General features: G+C 40.9%; 1 protein-coding gene across 1 annotated transcript in view; it reads left to right on the forward strand.

The window, feature by feature from the left end:
* Positions 1–21,336, forward strand: part of GABRA5 (gamma-aminobutyric acid type A receptor subunit alpha5) — a 54,433-nt gene that overhangs the window by 11,873 nt on the left and 21,224 nt on the right. The window contains exon 5 of the mRNA XM_041468489.1: positions 14,870–14,952. Within this exon, the coding sequence (XP_041324423.1) occupies positions 14,870–14,952 (83 nt within the window). The remainder of the gene's footprint in view (positions 1–14,869; positions 14,953–21,336) is intronic.

Below are 21,336 nucleotides of genomic sequence, written 5' to 3' on the forward strand. Positions count from 1 at the left end.
AGAGGGTTTTGTTCTGTACACAGGGACCTGGAGCTTCCCAGGTTTTATTTCAGGTATTTCAGATATGTTTGAGGTTTTTGAGCCTAGTCTTAAATCCCTTCTTATGGGAGGAAAAGGAGATACAGGGTATCCTTACCTATGTCCTTACAACTTTAGATCATCCCAGTTTTAATTGCATTAGCACTAAAAAGACTTAGACATGATGAAAGTCATGTTTAAAAGAAGGAAAAACCATCCTAATTTTCTCTTCTACTATGTGTGTTGCTGTACTTACTAGCCTGAAATCAGTGATCATTGCAATAATAAACCAAAAAATACGAGGATGCAAGGACAGACTTAAAAGTCCAAATGGCTATCACAGAAACTTCACAAAAAAGTTAGTAATGCCAGCCTTAAAACCAGTCTCACTGCTGCATGGACTATGCAATTACCACTCCAGAGATTGCAGCAGTGGCAATTCCCCATTATTTGTGTAAATTACTTGTGTAAGTGGAGTCCAGATCAGACTCACATTCAGCCTGGAGCAGAACATGACGTTGTGGGGCAGATTGCACAATTTCCATGCAAGCACTGGTTTTTGCAATGTTAAACAAATGCAGCGAAACCCTGATTCATGAGGTGAGGAGCTAAGCCACTGCAGCTAGCAGAGTGAGACCTGGGTGAACTAGACCTAGGTGAGCTCATCACTGAATCTGAGTTACTCTGTCTAGGTGTCTCTCTGGTGAAAATGGCACAATATTTTCAGGTCCCACAGGTACCCTACTGAGAAAACCTCAGCATATGCAGCTGGAGAAAAATATGGATGTGACACAGACTTTATCATCATCCCACTCAGCTCCTTTTCTCCTGATTTTTTGGGATTGATGATTTTGTACACTACAGAAAGAACAGAATGCTATTGTAACCTAAAAAACTGCAACATAACTTTTCTTTTTGTTAGAATATTGGCTATGGAAATAACATTTCTACTAACCACAGTATATGTGATAAGAAATAGAGTGCAAAGCTTTTAAATCCGCTTGCTTTCAAATATTACAAGAAATAGTGGAAAGTGCTTTTGTAACATGCATGGAGCTGCGCTCCTTTAGAAGCAGAGCCATTCTGTGCCACAGGGTGGCTTGAGGGTTCCCTCCCAACCCTGTTCAGAGGTGACTGTGACAAGCAGCCAGCCCCTTCAGCTTCCTTGAGTGTTCTAACAAAGGGAACAGCTAGCAGAGTTACCTAGGATGGCTTTTCTTGAGAAGATACATAACACTGGGCTTTTTTTGGGGGGAGCTGCTTGTCTCAGTGGTAGTGCATTGTGAAGTACTGAGCTTCAGCTGAGGCTTGAGCCCCAGTTCCTGTAGCTCCCATCAGGCTTACTCAGTTCTCAGGATCTGGGGATGTGTAGACAACCCTCTGTTAGCTCTGCATTCTCCTCGTTTCCAAGGAGGAATTGCGAGCTTCCCAGACTGTACGTAGGAGTATTCTGTGTGGGGAGGATTGGACCCTCTGTCATTGACAGAGATGCCTGAATTGCTTTTGCAACCTTGCATCTGGCTGCCTGAATGAAGGGGAGGAAAGCAGCCGAGCCAATGCTGACCTTCCATCCTATTTCACTTCCAAATATACCAAGTATGAGCAGCTGAGCAAACTTCCAGCTTTAGTACTTGTCAGGACATACGTTTCCATGACACACGTGTTTACTTATAAAGAAAAATGCACACCTCGCATATTGCATTGGATGATACGTTGTCTGGGTCGGAAGTTGATGGGATGTGTGTTGCTAGGGAAATCTGATAAATAGGCTTCTGTATACGTGTGCCATTAAAGCCCTTCTGTGTGAATACAGGAACACAACGTGTCCTCGAGACAGATTTCACAGGCAGCAGTGTTCTCTGTGGGGAATAACTTAATAATTCTGCTTGTCTTTCACTTGGGAGGACCTATTAGTTTTATTTCACTAATGTGATTTACAAATGAAGCGCTCCTGAATGGAACACTGCAAATTCTGTTTCGGCCCCTAGAGGGGAGTATTGTCTGTAGCTCCACTTTCAAATTTTTTACTTTTTTTTTTTTTTTTTTTTTTCAGTAAAAACAGTGTTATAAAAAGCACTAGAAAGGATACTTCATATTTCACTTATATATAGAAAATAGCTTTGTGAATGAAGGTAAAAATTAGCTTATTTCCTTTTCAAAAATTAAAATGTATTTAGTTTATCTTATCTGAGAAATAAATATTGTTAAAAGTATAGAATTCATTTATTTTGAAAAATTGGAACAGTGATTTTAAGCAGCATTTTCAGGCTAAGAAGAGAACGATCATGTTTCAGTGAGCTGCATTTTTTTTTTTTTTTTGCTCAGTGGGAATTGGCTGTAAAGACAGAAGCTTTGATAAACTCTGCTGTAGAATGCCAGAAAAAAATGCTGTGAAGAAAAGAAGCCAAAAATTATATAGTAGAGCATCCTAACTAGAGCTAAACTTTTGGACCATAAATTAACTTTTGGCCAGCAGCTTTTACAAATTTTTAAATGGTTTTCTACCAGTTCATAGATAGTGAAAAATCTTTCTTGTGCCGTCACAAAAGCACTCATTAGAGCTCCATTCTCATTGTCAGTTTGAAAGGACCCCACATCCCTTTTTTTACCACCAGGGCTTCTACGCATCTGATATAGTCTGGGAATTTAAATAGGACATAGTCATACATCTGAGGAGTGCACAAACAGATTTTTTCCCATGTTATTATGGTGACTGAAGGTTGCCAGAGAACCTGGGAGAGTTTACAGTAAAATCTGTCCCAACAATTTGGATAGTAATAATTCAACAGCTGGAGAATGCAGACATTCTTCAGCATGGTGTTAAAAAAAAACCTCCAAAATTTTTAGTACAGCCCTGAGATTCTTTTATCTTGTTCCAGAAAGATATTTGCAGTTCAGCAGTGTGTGTCCACTTGATGGCAGCATAACCACGCTGCTTGCTCGGCTGTGGTGCACACGCAGGCTTTCCTAGGCTGAAAATACTGCTTCTTACAGTAGCGCTTAGTGCTAAAATTGTATGTGAAAGTGAACACATGTCCTGGGTGCATGTTAGCACTAATTCTGCTCTTCCATGAAGGACTTGGATTAGCAACCTAACCATGTTATGCTCTAGAGATATTGATCATAAAACCAGTTGACCAGAAGATATGGTGCTTCTTTCAAGACTTTTAATGGGAAAGCCAGGGCTGGTTTGTTTGTTTGTTTGTTTGTTTGTTTGTAAGGGAAATTTATTCTATAAGAAATGTGTACGTTCTCAAGCTCTGATTTTGCTAGACACAGGTTTGCTAGTATGCCCACGAGGGACAAGTGACCAGGAAATCTATGATTTAAAATGAATCTTCAGTTTTCCATCAGCCAGATGTCTAGATGGGAACATTTCTGTTCAATCTGAATTTTATTATTTCTTATTTTTATCTACAGAAAGGTATCTGTCAATGCTGTTTAGGTATTGTATAAATATTGCAAAACTAATTACAAGCTATGAAGACATACAAATATGCATTTCCTTCTCTGTGTTAGACTTGCTGCATTTTGTTTTGTATTCAAGCTTCAACCTGCCTGAAGCTGGAAGAAAAAAAAACCCCGTGATTTCTTTACATTGGGCTGAATCTTGCAGAGTGATGAAAAATTGCCGTGGTGGCAAGGACTCTCAGCTGCTTTTCATCAATTCAGATTTTGACAGAGCGAGAGAAAATAGGGATATGTGAAGTGAAGGGCCCTTCCCTGAGGATAGCAGCAGGATTCTTGTTTAAACACCAAGTCTCTTGGTTCCCATGGCTCTGTTTTGGTTGAGAAACATTGCCCTGTTTCTCAGAAGTTGTCCTTCAAGGAACCACAATTTGTTGTGTTGAAAAATCCAGCGCTGGAGTTACAGGGAGAGGAAGGCAACAGAGGAGACTGTGGTGTAATTCATTCAAAATGAGCAATTATGACCAAATATAATCCCAATGTAGATTGTGTGACAATGGCCTATTCTGCTGGTAATAAAAGTGTGCAGAGCCCCACAGAGATCTCCATCACAGAGATGGGAACTCACACAGCAAGGGCAGGATTGATTAAAAGATAAAACCCAAACCAGAACCGGCATGTCCTTGGAGGAGGGGGATGCTTGCTTGGACTTTGAGGAGCTTCAAAAGGTACAACTTTAGTACCAGGTCTGTGCTGAGCTCATAGGCAGACCCACCTCCCTTTAGGGTTAGCTGGTACAGTTTCTGCCAAATTCCTTTGTGTTACACCTGCTTTATAGGCATGAGCCAGCAGGACTGGCATGCATGGATGGGGTGACTGAACAGAACCTGGAAGGAAGCAGTGCCCTGACAGGTGCCTCCAAGCACCCAGGGAAAGCACAGGTGCTTTGGTGATTTTGTATCAGCCCAGTCTGCTTCTGAATCTGGGGACTTTGAAAGTACCTGAGAGATGCTGAAGAATTGTTAAGGCTCTGCTGTCTTTTTTTTATTTGTTAGGGGAGGATAACATTACAGTGGACTCCCATGTCATTTCACTTAGACTGAAATTAGTATCTTCATCTGCCTAATCAGAAATACCACCCTCTGAAGTACATTATATTTGTGCTGAAACTTCCAGTGAGTAATCTAAAATACACTGTGCTGTAATGCACCAGGCAGGGTGGGTGGGATTCACCTAATTCTGTTCATCTGTAATGTTGGTGACTGCAGCCAAGCCTCTTGGCTCAGATCTGCTCCCAGTGCAGGGGAGAGAATTTCTTATGGAGTTGGAAGTCTACATTATTTCAGATATCTACTTCAGTAGTGAAGCTAAAAGAGGCTTATTTCTCTCCACTCACACTTCAGGGATTCTTCTTGTTTTTTTCACAGTGGCAGACAAAGGAGGACAGTGTAACTAATACCTTTGTTTAGTCACATGAGTCCCATCTTAGTTGTTTCCTTTGGTGTTTCCTACCTCCATACTCATGTAGCCTGGAAATTAGTAGTGTGCCAGCAACCTAAAGCTATTTGATGTTCTGGCCAGCACTAGTCCTGTAGCTGTTTTGTGGAGGACTCATACAGTTTCCTCTCAGTGCAACCTAAAGGCCAAGGTTGTGCAAGCGTAGCACATCTGAACACACATAACTTGGGTTCAGTCCTCTGCTTTGTCTAGGTGGGTGTAGGAGGGAATATAGTGCACCTTATGAGGAGCTCTAGAAACAAATGTCACCAGGAGATTTGGCCCTTCCTTCTCTGAGGTTGAACTGTAACAAACAGGTGATTATGCTGTAGCAGATGCTAGCACTGGTGGAGGTATAAATAGGAAACAGATGGTAAATTGAGGCCTGTTTAATGGCTATTTATGATGTTAAACAGCTGAGGAATCATAGGGCTCTTTTCCTGGAGCAGTGAAAACACACAGTTTGAGCCTTTACCTGGCCTTTCATGGCTGTATTGATCAGGAGCATGTAGCATTTCAGAAGCAAGGCAAAAAAACCCAGATAATAACATCCTCCTTGGATGGCTAAATAATATTCTTCATGTACCAATAAGGTACATACACATAGGTTTTCCTCTAATCGAAATCACTACTTCTCTCTTTTGCAGAGGTGTGGGGAGCATTAATGTTACACAAAAGGCAAGAGATTATGATGAGGCATGACCTTGGAGGTAAACCTGAGATGGATAAGAGGAAGCTGGAATTAAATGCAAGTGGCTGAAAGGAAGCTGTGATGGTTTTGAGCTCTAGGTCTGAACTGTGGAAAATAACCAAAGATTTTAGTTGTGTATTTTGGGTTGCCAGCTCTTACCATCTCCAGGTAATCCTTCCTACCTGCCCTGCCATGTCTGTGCATCCCAGTCTAAATGTAAGAGAGCCCAAATGGGCTGGTACTGCCCATCTGGTGACTGCTCTTCCTCCTCATCCCTCCCCCCACTCTTACTTTCTAAATCCAGATAATTTTCTCAGTAGAAAATACTTCATGTAGTTTATGCCTGTCCATAGAAATATAAAGGGTCTGTGAGGTGGGAGGAAGCAAAAAGATGTCTGTGCAGTGAGATAGCCTTCATCCATCGAGGAACACATGCCATACTGACAGGCAGAAATTGAAAAACAAAAGCCCTTTTGGACAGTCAGAAAACCTGCACTGATCCAATTGCCTAGCAGGTGGTATCAAAATTGAAGCATGATTGCACTGTGTCCATCACAGTCCTTAGCCTTCATCATTTATGTGATTTCTATGCTCCCTTCTTTCTCCTGTGCTTGGGTTGTCTTCCACTGAAAGCAAAGATCAGATGTGCAGTTGACCTGGCACCAGGTATTGCTGGCTGGTTCTGCCAGTAACTGGGACTGGCCTCTCTTCAGAGCCAAAAAGAAGCTCATAGTTCAGTGTTACTCAGCACTTCAAGAACAACTGTATTTGCAGTTAGCTCCTTCTTGAACATGCTGTCACAAAGCCATGCCAATAAGGAGATCATACTCAAAACGTGTAGCATGGGCAGACTTGGGGAATGTGTGGCCTGGCAAAATGAGGTGTGGGCTGGCTGAGATGTTGTTTCCCATTTCACCTGCATCAACAACTGCATTAGCTTCTCAGCATTGCTAGAGCTAGTTAGATTTTTGGGTTTTAATTTAAGAATTCACTAAAAAAAAGAAGCTGCTGCAGAGGAGAAGTTTGGAAGCCTTCTTCATGGGATACCAAAAGAGAATTCATCATGGATAAAGGACCATAAAGAAGAGAAAGCTGGGAGTGGTTTTTAAGTGAAATTTTCCAATAGATGGGTGTGATACTGTGCAGAGCATTCAGAGCTGCATAGACATTTTGATCTAAAGTTTCTTTAGGAAAGTAAAGTTTTTAGGAGGAGAACCTGAAGAAGGAATTGTCTGTGAAAAAGGTTGGGGTTTTTACTGCACTAGTTAGTCTGATAAAAAACCAGAGCTTTTTCCAGCAAGTTCTACCTTGCTTATGGACTTCATTAGATAACTGGCACGACAAGGTTGGATAAGCATAAACTCACTGCTTCATGCATTGGTTTTATGCACTTAAAAGAAGTACTGGAGAATTGAAGGCATTACCTTTACTATAAATGTCTGCTTTGTGAGTCTTTCTGTAACCTCCCAAATCCATATAATGTAATTTGTGTCCTATTGGTTATTTCATTGCCTTTTTCTGTTTTTCTTGTGTCTAGAGGCTGAACATCTCCCCTGCTCCTGTCTAGGAGTGTGCTCTGGGTATGTCAAGGTATTCCACATGCAGGGAGGTCATTCTCATAGTGGCACAGCTTTTGAGATCAATTCTGCCACCTCAGATCACATCACAATAACTTAGTCTTCAGCACAGTTCATCTAGGCAAATAAAGTCTTGTTTTACACTTCAGCAGAGGCTGAGGATTTTGTTTGCTTAAAGTGAGAGTTTTGCTGTCAAGTACACCATACATCTGAATTATGTATTCACAGCTCCCAAAAGTATCAATGACTGGCTCTTTGTCTGCCATAGTGCCTTCCCTGTAGCATTTTAAAGGACATTTCATTGTCATATAATGATAGCACATCTCAGCATCATAGGAAAGTTGGGACATGGTAGTATTCTTGGCAGAGTGGTTATGAAGGTAAAATGGGCTAAGACAGAAATTTCTGCAGAGCACCTCACTCTAGTCTTAGCTTTACTTTCTGTTCTCTGTTCACTTTATTTGGTGTATTGCAAAGAAATCAGTGTTTATAAGTAGGAAACAGTGGTGAACTGCCTCCACATCCCACATGGACATGCAGATCAAGGCTCTGAATCTGCATTTTGGCCTTTTTTCCAACAAAGTGATGAAAATCCATGAGCAAAGCAGTGTTTGAGTTACTAAGAATAATAATTTCTTTCCCCATGAGCCAGGTTGCAGACAATCACCCAACCAGGGGCAGGTTTCAGGGTGACTTTTAGAGCCACTGTGTTTCCGTGGGTGAACATCTGTCCACATTCTAAAACTTCTGTGTGATGTTCTGTAACCCACTACCACCAACAGGGTTTGTTAGGACTGTATGGCAAGTGCTTCAGAACCAAGAAAGGTCCTCATATATATATTGTGTGTGTGTGTGTGTATTTGTGTATATTTGCTTGTATATGCATGCATATATATGTATGCAATATATATGCTTATACTGGCATGTTACATTTACTTCAGGAACACAGGGAGAGATCAGTTCCCTGGACTATACACTTACTGTGCTGGGGCCTGAAACAAGTCTTGCTTTAAAACCTTTTAAAAGAAATGGAAGTTTGGTTATTGAAGTGTTCCCAAGACATCACAGTAGGAGAACAGCTGAATGGTTGTGTCATCAGTCAAAGTCAAATGAATAATTTCACAAACCTAAAGTTTGAAACAACACAGTTTGAAAAAACAACGCAAAGCAATAACTCTATTATTCTCCTGGTCCCATGTGTGTCAGAGGGCATACTGGAGATACCAGAAAGGCTCAAGTTGTTCTGTTGAGGTCCTGCTGGAGCAGGTACCCCAGGAAGCTTCTCCTGGAGTTGACTCCTGAAAAGGGTGTGACCTAACCCTGAAGTCTCCCTTCTCAGAGAGCCAGCAAGCCCACTGGAGTGAGAGATACCCTGGCTAAAGGCTGGATCCGCTTAACTCTTTTTTTGGCATGTTGGGGAGACAGGTTGTGGTAGGTTTAAGATGAATTTAAAGCAAATATTTTCCCTTGTATTAAGGAAAATGGCTGGTCTCATGCTGGGAAGGGCACTTGGGCTCACCTGAGCACCATAGCAGGTACTAGTTGCCAGCACAGGTGGGATCAAAGCACAGCACTTCAATGTTCCCTTTAAACAGGGGTGAAGGTAGTGCACAGAAATAAATAACTAAGAAGATAGAGCTGGTTTGGGGATGAGTGCAAATAGGCAGAAAAACTCCTTATCTCTCTGGCCATAGTACCTTAGTGCCAGCAAAAGTATTTCTGTGTCCCCTTCATCTGTAACTCTTATTATTCAACATTTATCTTGAATTAAGTTCTCCCAAAAGCTGCTGGTGACTCTGCCTTTCTGCTTCCCTCTCATTCTAGAGCTCTATGTTTTAATTTTTTTTCCCATTAAAGTAAGTAGCAAATAACTTTTGATAAGCAACCCAAGTTTCGCAGCTGTCTGTGGCTCCCTGGGCGGGTGACTGCCCTCAGCTCCTGCCTGGCAGCTGCAGATAATATGTTGGAAAATGTTTCCTGCGCTCACAGGGTAGGAGAAGGACGTTCAGTGCCCCCTCTCTTTTCCCATGAGTAGGAACAGATGCTCCTTGCATTGAGGAGATCATGGGAACAGCTGGGGGGTCCCTGCAGTGACCTAAACCAGGGTCTTGCAGGGTAGGGTGCCTCCTGTCTCGGGGATTGCTGCTGAGAGTTTCTCACCTCACCTCACCTTGAATCACACTAACTCCAAATGTCTGCCTCCCTAATATCTGAATTTATTTCCTTGCCTCATCCTTGATTTTAACACCTCCTTCTTTTCCTTCTTGCTAAAAAGGAGCAATCTCTTGAAAGCATTGTCATGCTTAATTCCCCAGTGGAAATGGTTGAAGGTGACTTTTCTGAAGTGAACAAGTCTTGCTGCATGAATTGTGCTTTTCTTAGATATTTATGTGTCTTGAAACAGAATGTCAGCAATCACTTTATGTTCTTAAAGGCTATATATGAAGCTTTGATAAAGCTTTCGTGTACAATTATAGGTGATAGATTAAATAATTTGTAGACCTAACTTATTTTTTCAGATAGTGAAGGTACACTATAGCATTTTGTTGGTTGATTAACACTTGGTTAGCAGCATGAGTATTTGGAGCATTATGAAAACAAAATTTTGTCATTAATAAATCGGCAGCTGTAATCAGGGTTTGTTACATTTTTTGGATGAATAGTGGGGTCATTCAAGTCAGGGAGAATTTTACCATTATCTTCAATAAAATCAAAGTTTCATTCTCTTATTGCAAAGGACCTTTAACTGCTGTTTATAATCTTGTCATAGGCCCTGTTTGAGTGGAACTAATCCCATAGGGGTTTTATTAAGACACAATGATAGTGGAGGAGGGAAGCTTTTACGTGCTTCTGTTGGAAAGAACTGCCTTTTGAGCAATGTGTGTGCTGTGACAGAAAAATCCTGGTTTGGTGACTGTATCTAGCTCAGATAACTGGGCTACACTGGGCACAGCAATCATCATCATTCTGGAGAATCACAGATCATTCTGGAGTCACCATATTAAAAGGATTAGGCAAAGACTGTTTCATGTATGCATGCCCAGGCCTCCTTTCTCTTTCTTAAGTAAATGCAAACTGAGAGTAATTTTGCTGTAATCACAGAATATGCTATGTTGAAATGGACCCACAAGGAGCATCAAGTGCAATTCCCCCTGCATGGAACCATTCCCAAGAATCACACCATGTGTGCAAATGCTTCTTGAACTTTGTCAGGCTGGTGCTGTGACCACTTCCCTGGGGAGCCTGTTCTAGTGCCCAGCCACCCTCTGTGTGAAGAACCTTTTTCTAATATTCAAACTGAACCTCCTCTGACACAACTTTAGGCCATTCCTTTGGGTCCTGTGTCACTGGTCCTCACAGAGAACAGATCAATGCCTTTTCTTCCCCTCACACGAAAGTTTTAGGCTCCCATCAGCCACTTCTCATACAGCTTCCCCTCAAGGTCCTTCACCATGTCCATAGCACTCCTTTGGATGCTCTCCAATAATTTCTTTCTTATAGTGTGGTACCTAATACTGCACACAATATTCAAGGTGAGACTGCCCCAGTGGGGGACAATCCCCTCCCTTGCCCAGTTGGTGATGCTGTGCCTGATGTACCCCAGGGCATGGTTGGCCCTTTGGGCTACCAGGGCACACTGGTGACTCATGTTCAACTTGCCACTGACCAGCACCCCATGGTCCCTTTCCATGGTGCTGCTTTCCAGCATCTCATTCCCCAATCTGTCCATATATCCAGGGCTGCCCTATCCCAGGTGCAGAATCCAGTACTTTCCTTTTTTGAACTTCATACTGGTGGTGATTGCCCAGCCCTCTGATTTGTTGGAAGTCTCTCTGCAGGGCCTCCCTGCCTTTAAGGGAGGGAACAACTTCTCGCAATTTTGTCTCATCTGTGAACTTGATTAGTGTCCCTTCCAGTACTGCATCCAAGTCATTCACAAAGATGTTGGAAGAGCTCAGGGCCTAAGATGGAGCCTTGCAGAGCCCCACTAGTGACAGGTCATCAGTCTCATGTCACCCACTCACTGCAACCCTTTGTGTCCAACTCCTGAGCCAGCTGCTCACCCATCACGTGACATATTTGTCCAGCCGTGTGCTCGATATTTTATCCAGAAGGATACTGTGAGAGACAGTAGCATAAGCTGTATGGAAATCGAAAAAGATGACATCAGCTTCCCTGATGACTTCCCTTGATCAGCTAGATGGGTTACGTTGTCATTAAAGAAAATCAGGTTTGAAAAGCATGATGCCATGCTGGCTGGGACTGAGGACTGTGCAATAATCAACTGTGTAAACTAGAATGTACAAAGGGTCCCTAAGCTTTATCACATTGTTAAAAGCCAAAGTGTGCAAATATCACTGCAGGTGATATTTGAAGGAGTAGACCCAGATAGCAATTTTTTGAGACTCCTGGGGCTATGATCTGAATATATAGTTTGTACTCTGCATCTCAGAGCAAATCTGTATGGCAACAACCCATGCTTCCAGCCCCCAGAGTGTAGATGTCTGCTGTGCTGCTTTTATTTCTGTATGCAGTAGAAAATCCAGCCTTTTTGAACCAGGAGTCAGTTGAGTGACTTTGTTTTTCAGGTCCTCACACAGTTATGAAAACCAGATCGTGTTGGGCACAGAGCACTTGCACAAATTCAGGGTGGTGACATTTGTGCTGTGAATCAGAACCCACAGTCAAGTTTTCATACAAGTTTCCTGTCAAAATTTTTGTCACATTGGCCATTACAAGACACTTCAAAAGCCTTGGGTAATGCACACTTTTGTAAGAGGTTTCTAGGAGAGTGTTCACTGAGCACTTAAAAATCACCTAAGAGGCTCAACTACATAGCTCTTAATAGCATGTAACAAATAGGTAGAGCTAGTTAATTTTTTTCAAGATTGCCAGACTACGAGTGGTCCCAGGATAGGGGCATGGGAAAAGGAAAGAAGCATGCAGATATCATTGAAAGACAGCAAAATGAACTTTCTTTATCTAAAGAATTCATGTTACTGAAAGGAAAGGCTGTCCCCAAACACATTAACAGCTCCTAAACTTGGTTCTCCCTTCCCCCAGGTTAGACCCAGAAGACTGCAGCAGGTAGTCCCTGCCTTTTAAGGGATATTCTGCCTTTTGGTGGATGAGGAATTCAGAGGGGACAGAGGAGTAGCCCTGGCACCTCAAGAGTCTTTGTGGCTTCTGAGTCAGGTAGTGGCAGCCAGATGCCCTCCAGCCTTATCTGCTACCCTTTTATTTAAGACAGGCAAAAATAATTTCTGGAAGGACTTAATTAAATTCCACTAGGTCACAGTCTCTGTGCAACTCATCTTCACTTCTCTTCCACATTTATAGTTGATGAATGTCTACAACCTTCCTCATTACACACAAGGGTTATTTCCAGAGATGTAGGCAGCAGGATACAATTCATAGGACAGCGAGATGAAGCAGAAGGTCTTATGCATAATTCCGCACTGAATATTCCTTCAACTTCCTGATTCTATGCCTGTTGTCTTTGTAAGATGGATATAGGCATTCCCTCCTTCGATGTTTGCAGATGACAAGTGTGTATATTAAAATGTTGTCAAGCTGCAGCTCTGAAATGACATGCCTAAACTTTGGGCAGACAAAGAGACAGGAGATGGACTGCAGTAAAGCACACTGGCTTTCTTATGGGCCCTCGGAGCAAGGTTTCTGAATTTATCAAAAAGGTTAAATTTGCAGTGCTTAACACGGAAAATAAAATGATGCATTGGAGGGATGGCAGCCTTGCTTTCAAGTGCCCATTAGAGTGATTTTTGTGAAAAGGATGTGAGTTTTGGGCAGGATACTACTAGAACCAGCTTATTAAATTCATCCACACACCACTCTTGGTAACCCTGGCTTTGCTGACTTTGGTGCCCAAGGGCAGTCTCCACTGCAGACAACTACATATTGAGTGGTCTTAAAATACCTTTTACAAAAATAAAGCTCAAGAACAGTTTTGCTTAAGTGCAGGTATCTCAGGCCTCAGTAATTTCTTTTCTATGTTGTACCCTCCTGTCTGTTCTTACCAAATGGTAAATTACCTCTGTTCTGAACTGGATTTATTTTCCTTTGACTTTCTATGGCATAAATCTTTACAATTTCTATTACTGTGTGCATTTTGCCTTTTTCTCTCCCTGTTTCCCAGCTCATCCTCAGAATACGATCTCTAGCTAATGATACTGTTGCATTTTCTGTGCTTATTTTGCCATTTCCAGCCATTGGTACAGCTCCAGGATTTCTGTGTGTTAGCTCCAAAAGAGTGGAGCTGTTTCCCCCAGTTGATTGTCTGGGTAGCTGTAGTGCCCTGGCAAGGCATCACTGCATTGCACTGAACTGGACTGGCTGAGCACTGTGCCATCTGTACACAGATTATTACCCTTTACAGCCCCTTTTAATAGAAGCTCTTATGGCACCATAGGAAATGATGACTAAATATATAGCCAGTGTATATGGCTCCATGCTGCTGTACTGATAGGAAAGTGTACTTTTGCATGCTGGTAGTGGGGTGTTGTGGATTTCTTTGGAGGTTTTCCCTCCCCAAGCAATAGTTTTGTTAGGAACCAGGCTGCCCTCCAGTAGAGCCCTGTGTCACACGAGCACCAGGAAGTCTGTAGAGCCTTGGATGTCTCTAGGCTGTTGCCTCTGAGGTGGAATAACAGCATAAAATGAGAAAGCCATAAAGATATTCATAAAGTAAAATGAAATTTTCATCTTCACTATCCTGAGCAAGCTGTCTGTATTATGCAAATATCAAAATGGCATAAACAAAACAGATTCTGCTTGTGCTAGAAGCACGTTTTGGCTCTCCTGAGATATTTGATATATTTGATGGATTTGATATCAATATAACTGATACTGCACTGCTCAGAAATTTACCTCAAACTATTCTTAATCATCTGCTTGATCTGCCAATCATGCAGAACATCCATGGGAAACATCTACATTTGCCTAAGGGTTTTTTCTTCCCTACCCCTATGTCCAGTCTAGATGAAATATTTCCACATAGTGGCTGGGGAGTCCAGGACAGAATTGCTTCTCTAGGCAGTACACTGGAGAATATGACCCTGTTGTTTTTGCCTGACAAGATGCCCAGGTAATTCACAGTGTGTTGAACTGAAATGGACTCCAATACCATGTGTTTTCCAACAGAAGTTAACCATGGTGCTAGATAAAATGATGCATATAAATTTATATATAAATTTTTATATAGCTATATTAGTTATATATTTCTGTCTATAAATATCTATTTAATGCATTTAAATAGTTACATCTACATATAAAGTCAATGATTCTTTATGTCTGTAACTGTGCTATTTGACCTAGGAGTCAAATTCCTAGTCCAGTTGTAGTATGTACAGAGAGCAATAAGTATAAAGTACATGGCAGAAACTTCATCACAGGAGTTTCTTCATGTACTAATATTGGGACCAACTTACATAAATAATGTCTCAGGGTTACTAGATAATGCCTGGGGCATGCACACAGAGTGGTCCACCTGGCTTATCTCACATTCAGTTTAACAGGGGGTTATCTGTGATTTCAGCAGGAGCAAGGAGCCGTCAGGAAAAGTGTGCTTGTGTCAGCATTCATGTAATGCAGTGAGGGGCCTAAAGGAAAAGCGCAGGAGAGAAAAAATCATGTATTATTTCTTTTTACTCCCCCACAGATTGACCATCTCTGCTGAATGTCCCATGCAGCTTGAAGATTTCCCCATGGATGCACATGCTTGCCCGTTAAAATTTGGAAGCTGTAAGTTCTCTTCTGGAATAAGAACTTGAAAAATACCATTTTCTGGCTTCTCATGTTCAAATATATCTTGTACAGATCTTTCACCCTCCCCCCCAGCCTTCCCCTTTTAACATGGTTCTTTAGCATCCCCATTCTGCTACCCTTGCTGCTACCCTGCTGCTTCTTTCCCATGACTATGCTTTATCTGGGCCTGCTGCTTTTCAACTCATGCCTGCATACTCCATGATAAATGGTGAGTTGATGGGTGATATGCCTTATATATCCACATCAAATGTAACAGCCACTGTTAGGTGGAGTTCTAGATGCAGACAGCTGAATTGATAACTTGCTTTTACATCTGGAGTAAAACAGAGCTTTCACTCCACTGATCAGATTGATGTGCAATTGTTTTGGTGTTTACGTGAACCAGACTGCAGTACAATATCTGCATTGCATATATTAAAAGAGATCTAGAATATTAAAAGAGGAAATATCTTTCCATTTGGCTTTAATAAATCCAGTCCTGTATCCTGTTACATGATGTTTAATACACATGTATTTGTATATATGCACACATTATTCTAAACTGTATGCTGAATGATGATTTTTCCTCAATTCCAAGCCTCTAATCCACCACACTGCTGCCTTGCCAGAAGCTTACTTTAAAAATAACCCCAGGGAATCAGATGGTTATATTTAAAAACAAAGCTCTTAATTAAAGTACAAATGAGGCTACTGCAGTAGACTTTTGGTTTTTTTTTTTTTTTTGGTAATCAAATCCGAGCTTCCAGGTGCAATCATTGTCTCTGAAGACTTTTGATAATTACCATGCAAGGCATTTTGCTAGCCCCTGAAGCCACCTAACTTTAGCATTTTGCAATGTTTTTCAGCTGTATCAATTTAGAGTCACTAATCCTAGCAAGATTAAGCTTTGCCCTTATCGTCTGTATCTGCCCTGATTTAATACTGACTATACATTGTCTTCTAGTGACCATACTAAGAAGTAAAAACACTGTCTACAGTAATTATACCACATTACCAAACTTTAGATGAACTGATTTCCTTTCCCTCTTCCAATCCAGATAGATTCTGTTTCATCCAAATAGCCACCAGTATTTTACAAAGTCACTGCAGGTTCAAGTGGTTTTTTTGACTTCAGCAGCATTAATTTACAGCAAAGCCAGTATAACTCTGAAGGTCCAGACACCTTTATATTCTACTTAAAAAAAATGTGTATGCAAATCACCCACTTAATTCTGAACTTGAAAATGGGAAAACATCTCACAGGAGACTGCAATTGTTTATATACATGGTTAATAAAAGCCACTGGAAAGAATGAATAAGATAAAAAAGGTGTATCCTTCCTGGTATTATATATTGTTTATCAATAGATGAAGTTACATTAGTTGATTTCTATTCTAGTCTAGACTAGAGAACTGATATGTTGTATAGTTTTATGAAATCTTGCAAAATATGTAATACTAAAACATACATATTTAAACGAAGAGCCTGATGCATAAGAGGTCTGAAGCTCAACCATAAAGTTAAATGGATGTTTCCATGTATTAGTAGGTTAGGTGCAGTAAGGTACAGGTTCTAACTCTCCACATAGTAAGACCAAAAAAAAAAGCATCCCAATCAAACATGTGAGTGCATGAGATAACATTACAAGATAAGCTACATATGCTTAGAAGGAGTGCCCAGTAATCTGTCTGAATGTAATTATACGTCCCGCTAGTGCCAATTGTGTTACATGTTAATCACCTCTCAGCACACAGGTAATTTTAGTCTGTGTCAAAACCAGCACTAAGGATTTATATTTTAGGCCTGTGAGGGGTGAACAGAGCTTTAGTTTTTTTGCCATGCTCAGAATAAAATACGTTTATACCTTACAAGTTTATAAGGTATTAAAAGTAATCTTTAAGTTCTTTCACAATGTGTAGACATGGAACTATTTGATCTGTGCTAGCCACACCACTGGCTTCTGCAAAAAGTAAATATAGAGGGACATGCTATAGACAGTCTTTCAGCCTTGAGAATATCTTTATTACTGATCTGACAGCTCCCTTGTAATTTATTGGGATTTCACATGCCTATGTTTGTACAAGTAGCAGCCAGTAAGTCTTGAGTTTATTGAACTAGCCCAGGTATTTTATATTTTAGGAGAGGACAATATTTATTCCATATTTACAGCAGTATGGGTTTGCATTGAGTCACCTGCAGGCTTGCAGCAAGATGAAGCCTACAGGGGAATATGATACATAAGCACATACCCTTTCTGCTTTAGCTTTCCTCACTGTCTTTCCCTACAGGCTTTCTTTTTTTAATGGTCTTCTTTCCAAAAAGATTTTTGAAAAGCCTCAAGGAATAGCATCAAAGTAAATGTTAAACACATTATCAATGGAGCTGGGAGGGTGGAAAAGAAACTGGTGCTAACCAGTCTGAAAATGAAGAGGGCAGGGCAGTGAAATGAAAGAGCTGGGGTATGGCGGATCAGTGGCAGAAAGTGCTAAGAAGTGATCAGTGTTGCAGCAGAGGCAGGAGCAGGTTATTCATTTTCTTGCTGCATGAGCATTCACTATGTTTGTTATAATTCAGCAGGCAAAAGGCAAAAAGTGCTTGATGTTTTCTTCATTATGAAAGAGAAGGAAAATTAATCTTTCTCAAATAAAGGTAAATGCTGAATTCTTATGTTGTATTTGACTGATTTCTTGCTAAATTAGAATTGTGGCAGATTTTATCGGCCTAGGAAATATGATATGTAGCAATAGAATATTTTTTAGAAATAATTAGAAGCCCAGTCAAATACACAAAATATGATATGAAGTTACCTGTGCATGCCACCAGCCTAGGTACCTGTGGGGCAGTTCAAATGCCCACTACAGAAGTGGTATGCTTTAGCACTCTGTGGCATGTCGTGAAAAGGACAGAAGCTCAGGGATAGCTCCTAATGAAATTAACAGAGCAGGTTTTAGTTGTCCTTTAGTTGTCCTTCTCTCCTTATTACAGCTCCCTGCTGCTCCAAGATGGCAAGATCAGGTGGCTCTGCTCCAGGAGTGCATGTATACAGGTACTTCTCCTGTGGGATTGCATCCCTGCTAGGGGTCAGAACACCTGTAGAGATTATCCTGCAGAAGTTTCATTTAGGGAGAAGTGGGGATGATGCATGAGCATAGGCTCAGAGATCTGTGCAGCAGGCTCTGCTCTCTTTGAATCCAGGGTGTTTGATGGGGACTGCTGTGACAGTCTGTTCATTACCTCATGGTAGCATGGGAAGGGTGCTCGTTCCTTCCATGGCCAAATTTAAAATAACTTTCTGTTGCAATTGTAGTGCTGACCTGTACTCTAAATAACTTTGCTGGTCAAACAGCATGTAATGAAAATTCCTGATGCCAGAAGCAGTTTCACTAGGAGCACCTTAACCCAAGAAATTTGATCTCAACCCCAGGCTATTTCTGGTGTGGGGAGGAAGAATTAGATAAAATAGCAAGGACATTAAAGCTTCCTAGCTTTAATGTTTCACCTCTTCCACTGACAGTCCCTAAGAATACATTAAGAGTATAATTTAGTACAGTTTCCAAACGCCCATGTGTCACCAGGTAGGTAAGCATCATTATCTCTAGTGCAGCTGAAACAGAGAAGTTAATTGACTTTCCGTAAGGTCATGCAGCAAATCAATGTCAGAAAAAGGATTAGACTCAACGTCTTTGGTTGGAGAGGCAGATGTCTAATCCACTAGACCATGAAGGCCTCTGCCCAGGCAACTGACTTAACTCCTAAATCTCATTTTACTCCTGTGTTAATTATATTGGTGTTACCTTGCTCACAGGGTTGCCCTGAAGATGAATTAGTTAATTGCTGTTAATTGGTGCTTTGACAATATTGAATACTGTAAGATGGGGTCTATTTATGACAACTGTCTCTTGAAGACACAGTGCCTGAGTACATGGAGTTACCAGATCTTACAGACAAACACATGAAGCAGCTGCCCACTAGTCACTCAGCAGCAAACCCCCCCCACCATGCTATTTTTAGAGTAAGTAGGGAGCTTAATGAATATTCTGAAAATAATGAGATCCCCAAGCTCATGAGCTTGGGGAACAGAGGACCTGTGTTGATTCCTGATGAATTTTAAGTCGGCCATGAAGATGGCCAAGGTTGATCGCTGTTGATCAACAAGCGAGCTTTCCAGCTGTTGGTAAGGGAACAATTTGTAGTGTCTGGAGATAGTAGCTAATGTAGTTTATGTATATCTTCCTTTTTAACACCTCAAACTAAGTCACAGTGTGACTTTTGATGAAGGAAAGTGCACAGGCTAGTTCTGTAGCCGGAGATATGCTCAAATTATTTTCCTCTAATAAGCGTGGTGAAGTCAGAGTAATGAGGAGACAGTAACTTCACCAGTATGCCAGATTTTATTGCAATACTGAACATTAAAGCACTCACTGTTCACAAACGATCCATTTCTTGTAGCCACTTGGAAATTTTTTTTTTAAAAAAGGTATGTTTAGAAAATTTCCCTGATATTTTCTTATAGTGCAGAGAAGGCACTGAGGTGAAGGCACCTACAGGGTTTTTTCTTAATTTTGTACTTTTCCAAATTAGCACCTGCAAGAGCTGCAGGAAAACTGCAAGTATGGAGGGAGAACTTGAAAACAGTGTCCTTCTAAACAGACTTTAATTCTGATTTAGTAAAATATGATAAATAATGTATTTGGCCTCTCAAAACCTGTGTGTTGTAGTCTTGTATAAGAATATAATTAAATGAATAATAAATAAAGAAAATGTTAATTTTAAGAGACTTTGAAAAGTGGAAATGGCTCTTAGGAAGCTTTTCATAGGTTGCTCTCAGGGACAGCTGGAACTGCAGTCTCATATGTAGATGCAGAGCTTTTCTGCTAGTTGTCCCTTCAACTGGACAGAAGAGGCTCCTTGAATTTATTCCTGAGAGCAGAGCTTGTTGACTCTGCTGGGATGTATTAGTGCCTTCCTTGTGAATGGACACGTGGAGAGAGCCAGGGCAGACTTCTGTGAAATGCTGAGCAGCCAAGTTCAATACTAAGTTGTGATTTTGCAATTTGAGGCAGAAGTCATCTAATAGGGAATGGATAGGTTTGGTGGCATTCTGCTCACTTAGGTAATATCTTCTGTTACATTTTCCTAAGGTTTATCACTGCTTCCTTAGACACCTCCATTGCAATGGATATTGAATTACTAAAATCAGGTGAAGTTAGGTGAATACTAAAACTAAATATTTCTAAGACATTTGATGTATTTTGCTTCTCTCTCTTTCAACCCTATATTACCCTCAGCTACCAACCACCTCTTTAGTTATCATACTTTACTCCTTATTTTTAGCTGTTTAGAAGCTAGAACATCAGACACAATGAAAGACTTGCTTGTGGCAGCATCAAACTCATGTTTGTCTAGGCAGTCTGGACAACTGTGTTGGACCACTGTTGTTGTTCTACTTAAGTATAGCTAGCTAGTAAAGCATGGATATGTAGCCTGAACTAATTTTCTGTGGAAGCTTTAGAACGAATTGAGGGGGTGGACATCACGTAATGGTATTGCTGGTATTTGCTTTTATTTTCCTTGATGATGACTTGTCATGGGGCTGTGTTGTTTAAAAAAATTAAATCTTTTAATGCAGAATGAGCACAGGGATTTGGCTCATATCAAAAGTCTTGTATTGACAGCAAAGCTCTAGGGAATGGATGGGACAGATCTGTGACAATTTTGGATAGAAAAATATGCTCCAGTTAGTTATCTGGAGTCCCTCTATGGCCATTGAAAGGAAATAAGTACTTCTGCAGTGAGGTTCATTAGAATTACTTTTGATATGGGCCTAAGGATGAGATTAATCATATTTTAGAAGTTCCTATTTTTTCTGCAGCGCTATCTCATGTAGGTAAGTGTATTATACCCTAGTAAGAGCAACTCAGAAGTCCATTTCTCTCTGCATTGCTAGCTCAGAAATACAAAACCATACTTTGTTCAGAAGATTAGTTAGGTGTTACATTATATTGATGGCGAGTTTTTGTATCTCTCCTAATGACTATTTCAGCTATTTCTGCTGGAAGTCCCATTTTTCAAAGGATCTCAATGAGACAGTCAGTAGGGCTTTTCAGTACAAAGAAAACTTAACCACTTCCTCAAGCATCTTGTATGAGCTGTGCTGTTTCTTCTGCATTGAGTGCAGTGGGTTAGAACAGCAGACATTTAAGCCTTCTCACAGGTTTTGCATCATAGCCTATAGTCATATGCATATCTATGTACAGCAAAATAGCTTCTTTAATCCAGCAATTTGGGCAGTTAGGTTCCACAGTCAAGGTGGAGCAATGTAGCCCAGAACATCCAAAGGGCAGGAAATTCATCAAAAATGATGTGTAAAAGATACGGTAA

The sequence above is a fragment of the Pyrgilauda ruficollis genome, unplaced genomic scaffold (assembly GCF_017590135.1).
Source record: "Pyrgilauda ruficollis isolate IOZ18807 unplaced genomic scaffold, ASM1759013v1 scaffold22, whole genome shotgun sequence".
In the NCBI taxonomy this organism is placed as follows: domain Eukaryota; kingdom Metazoa; phylum Chordata; class Aves; order Passeriformes; family Passeridae; genus Pyrgilauda; species Pyrgilauda ruficollis.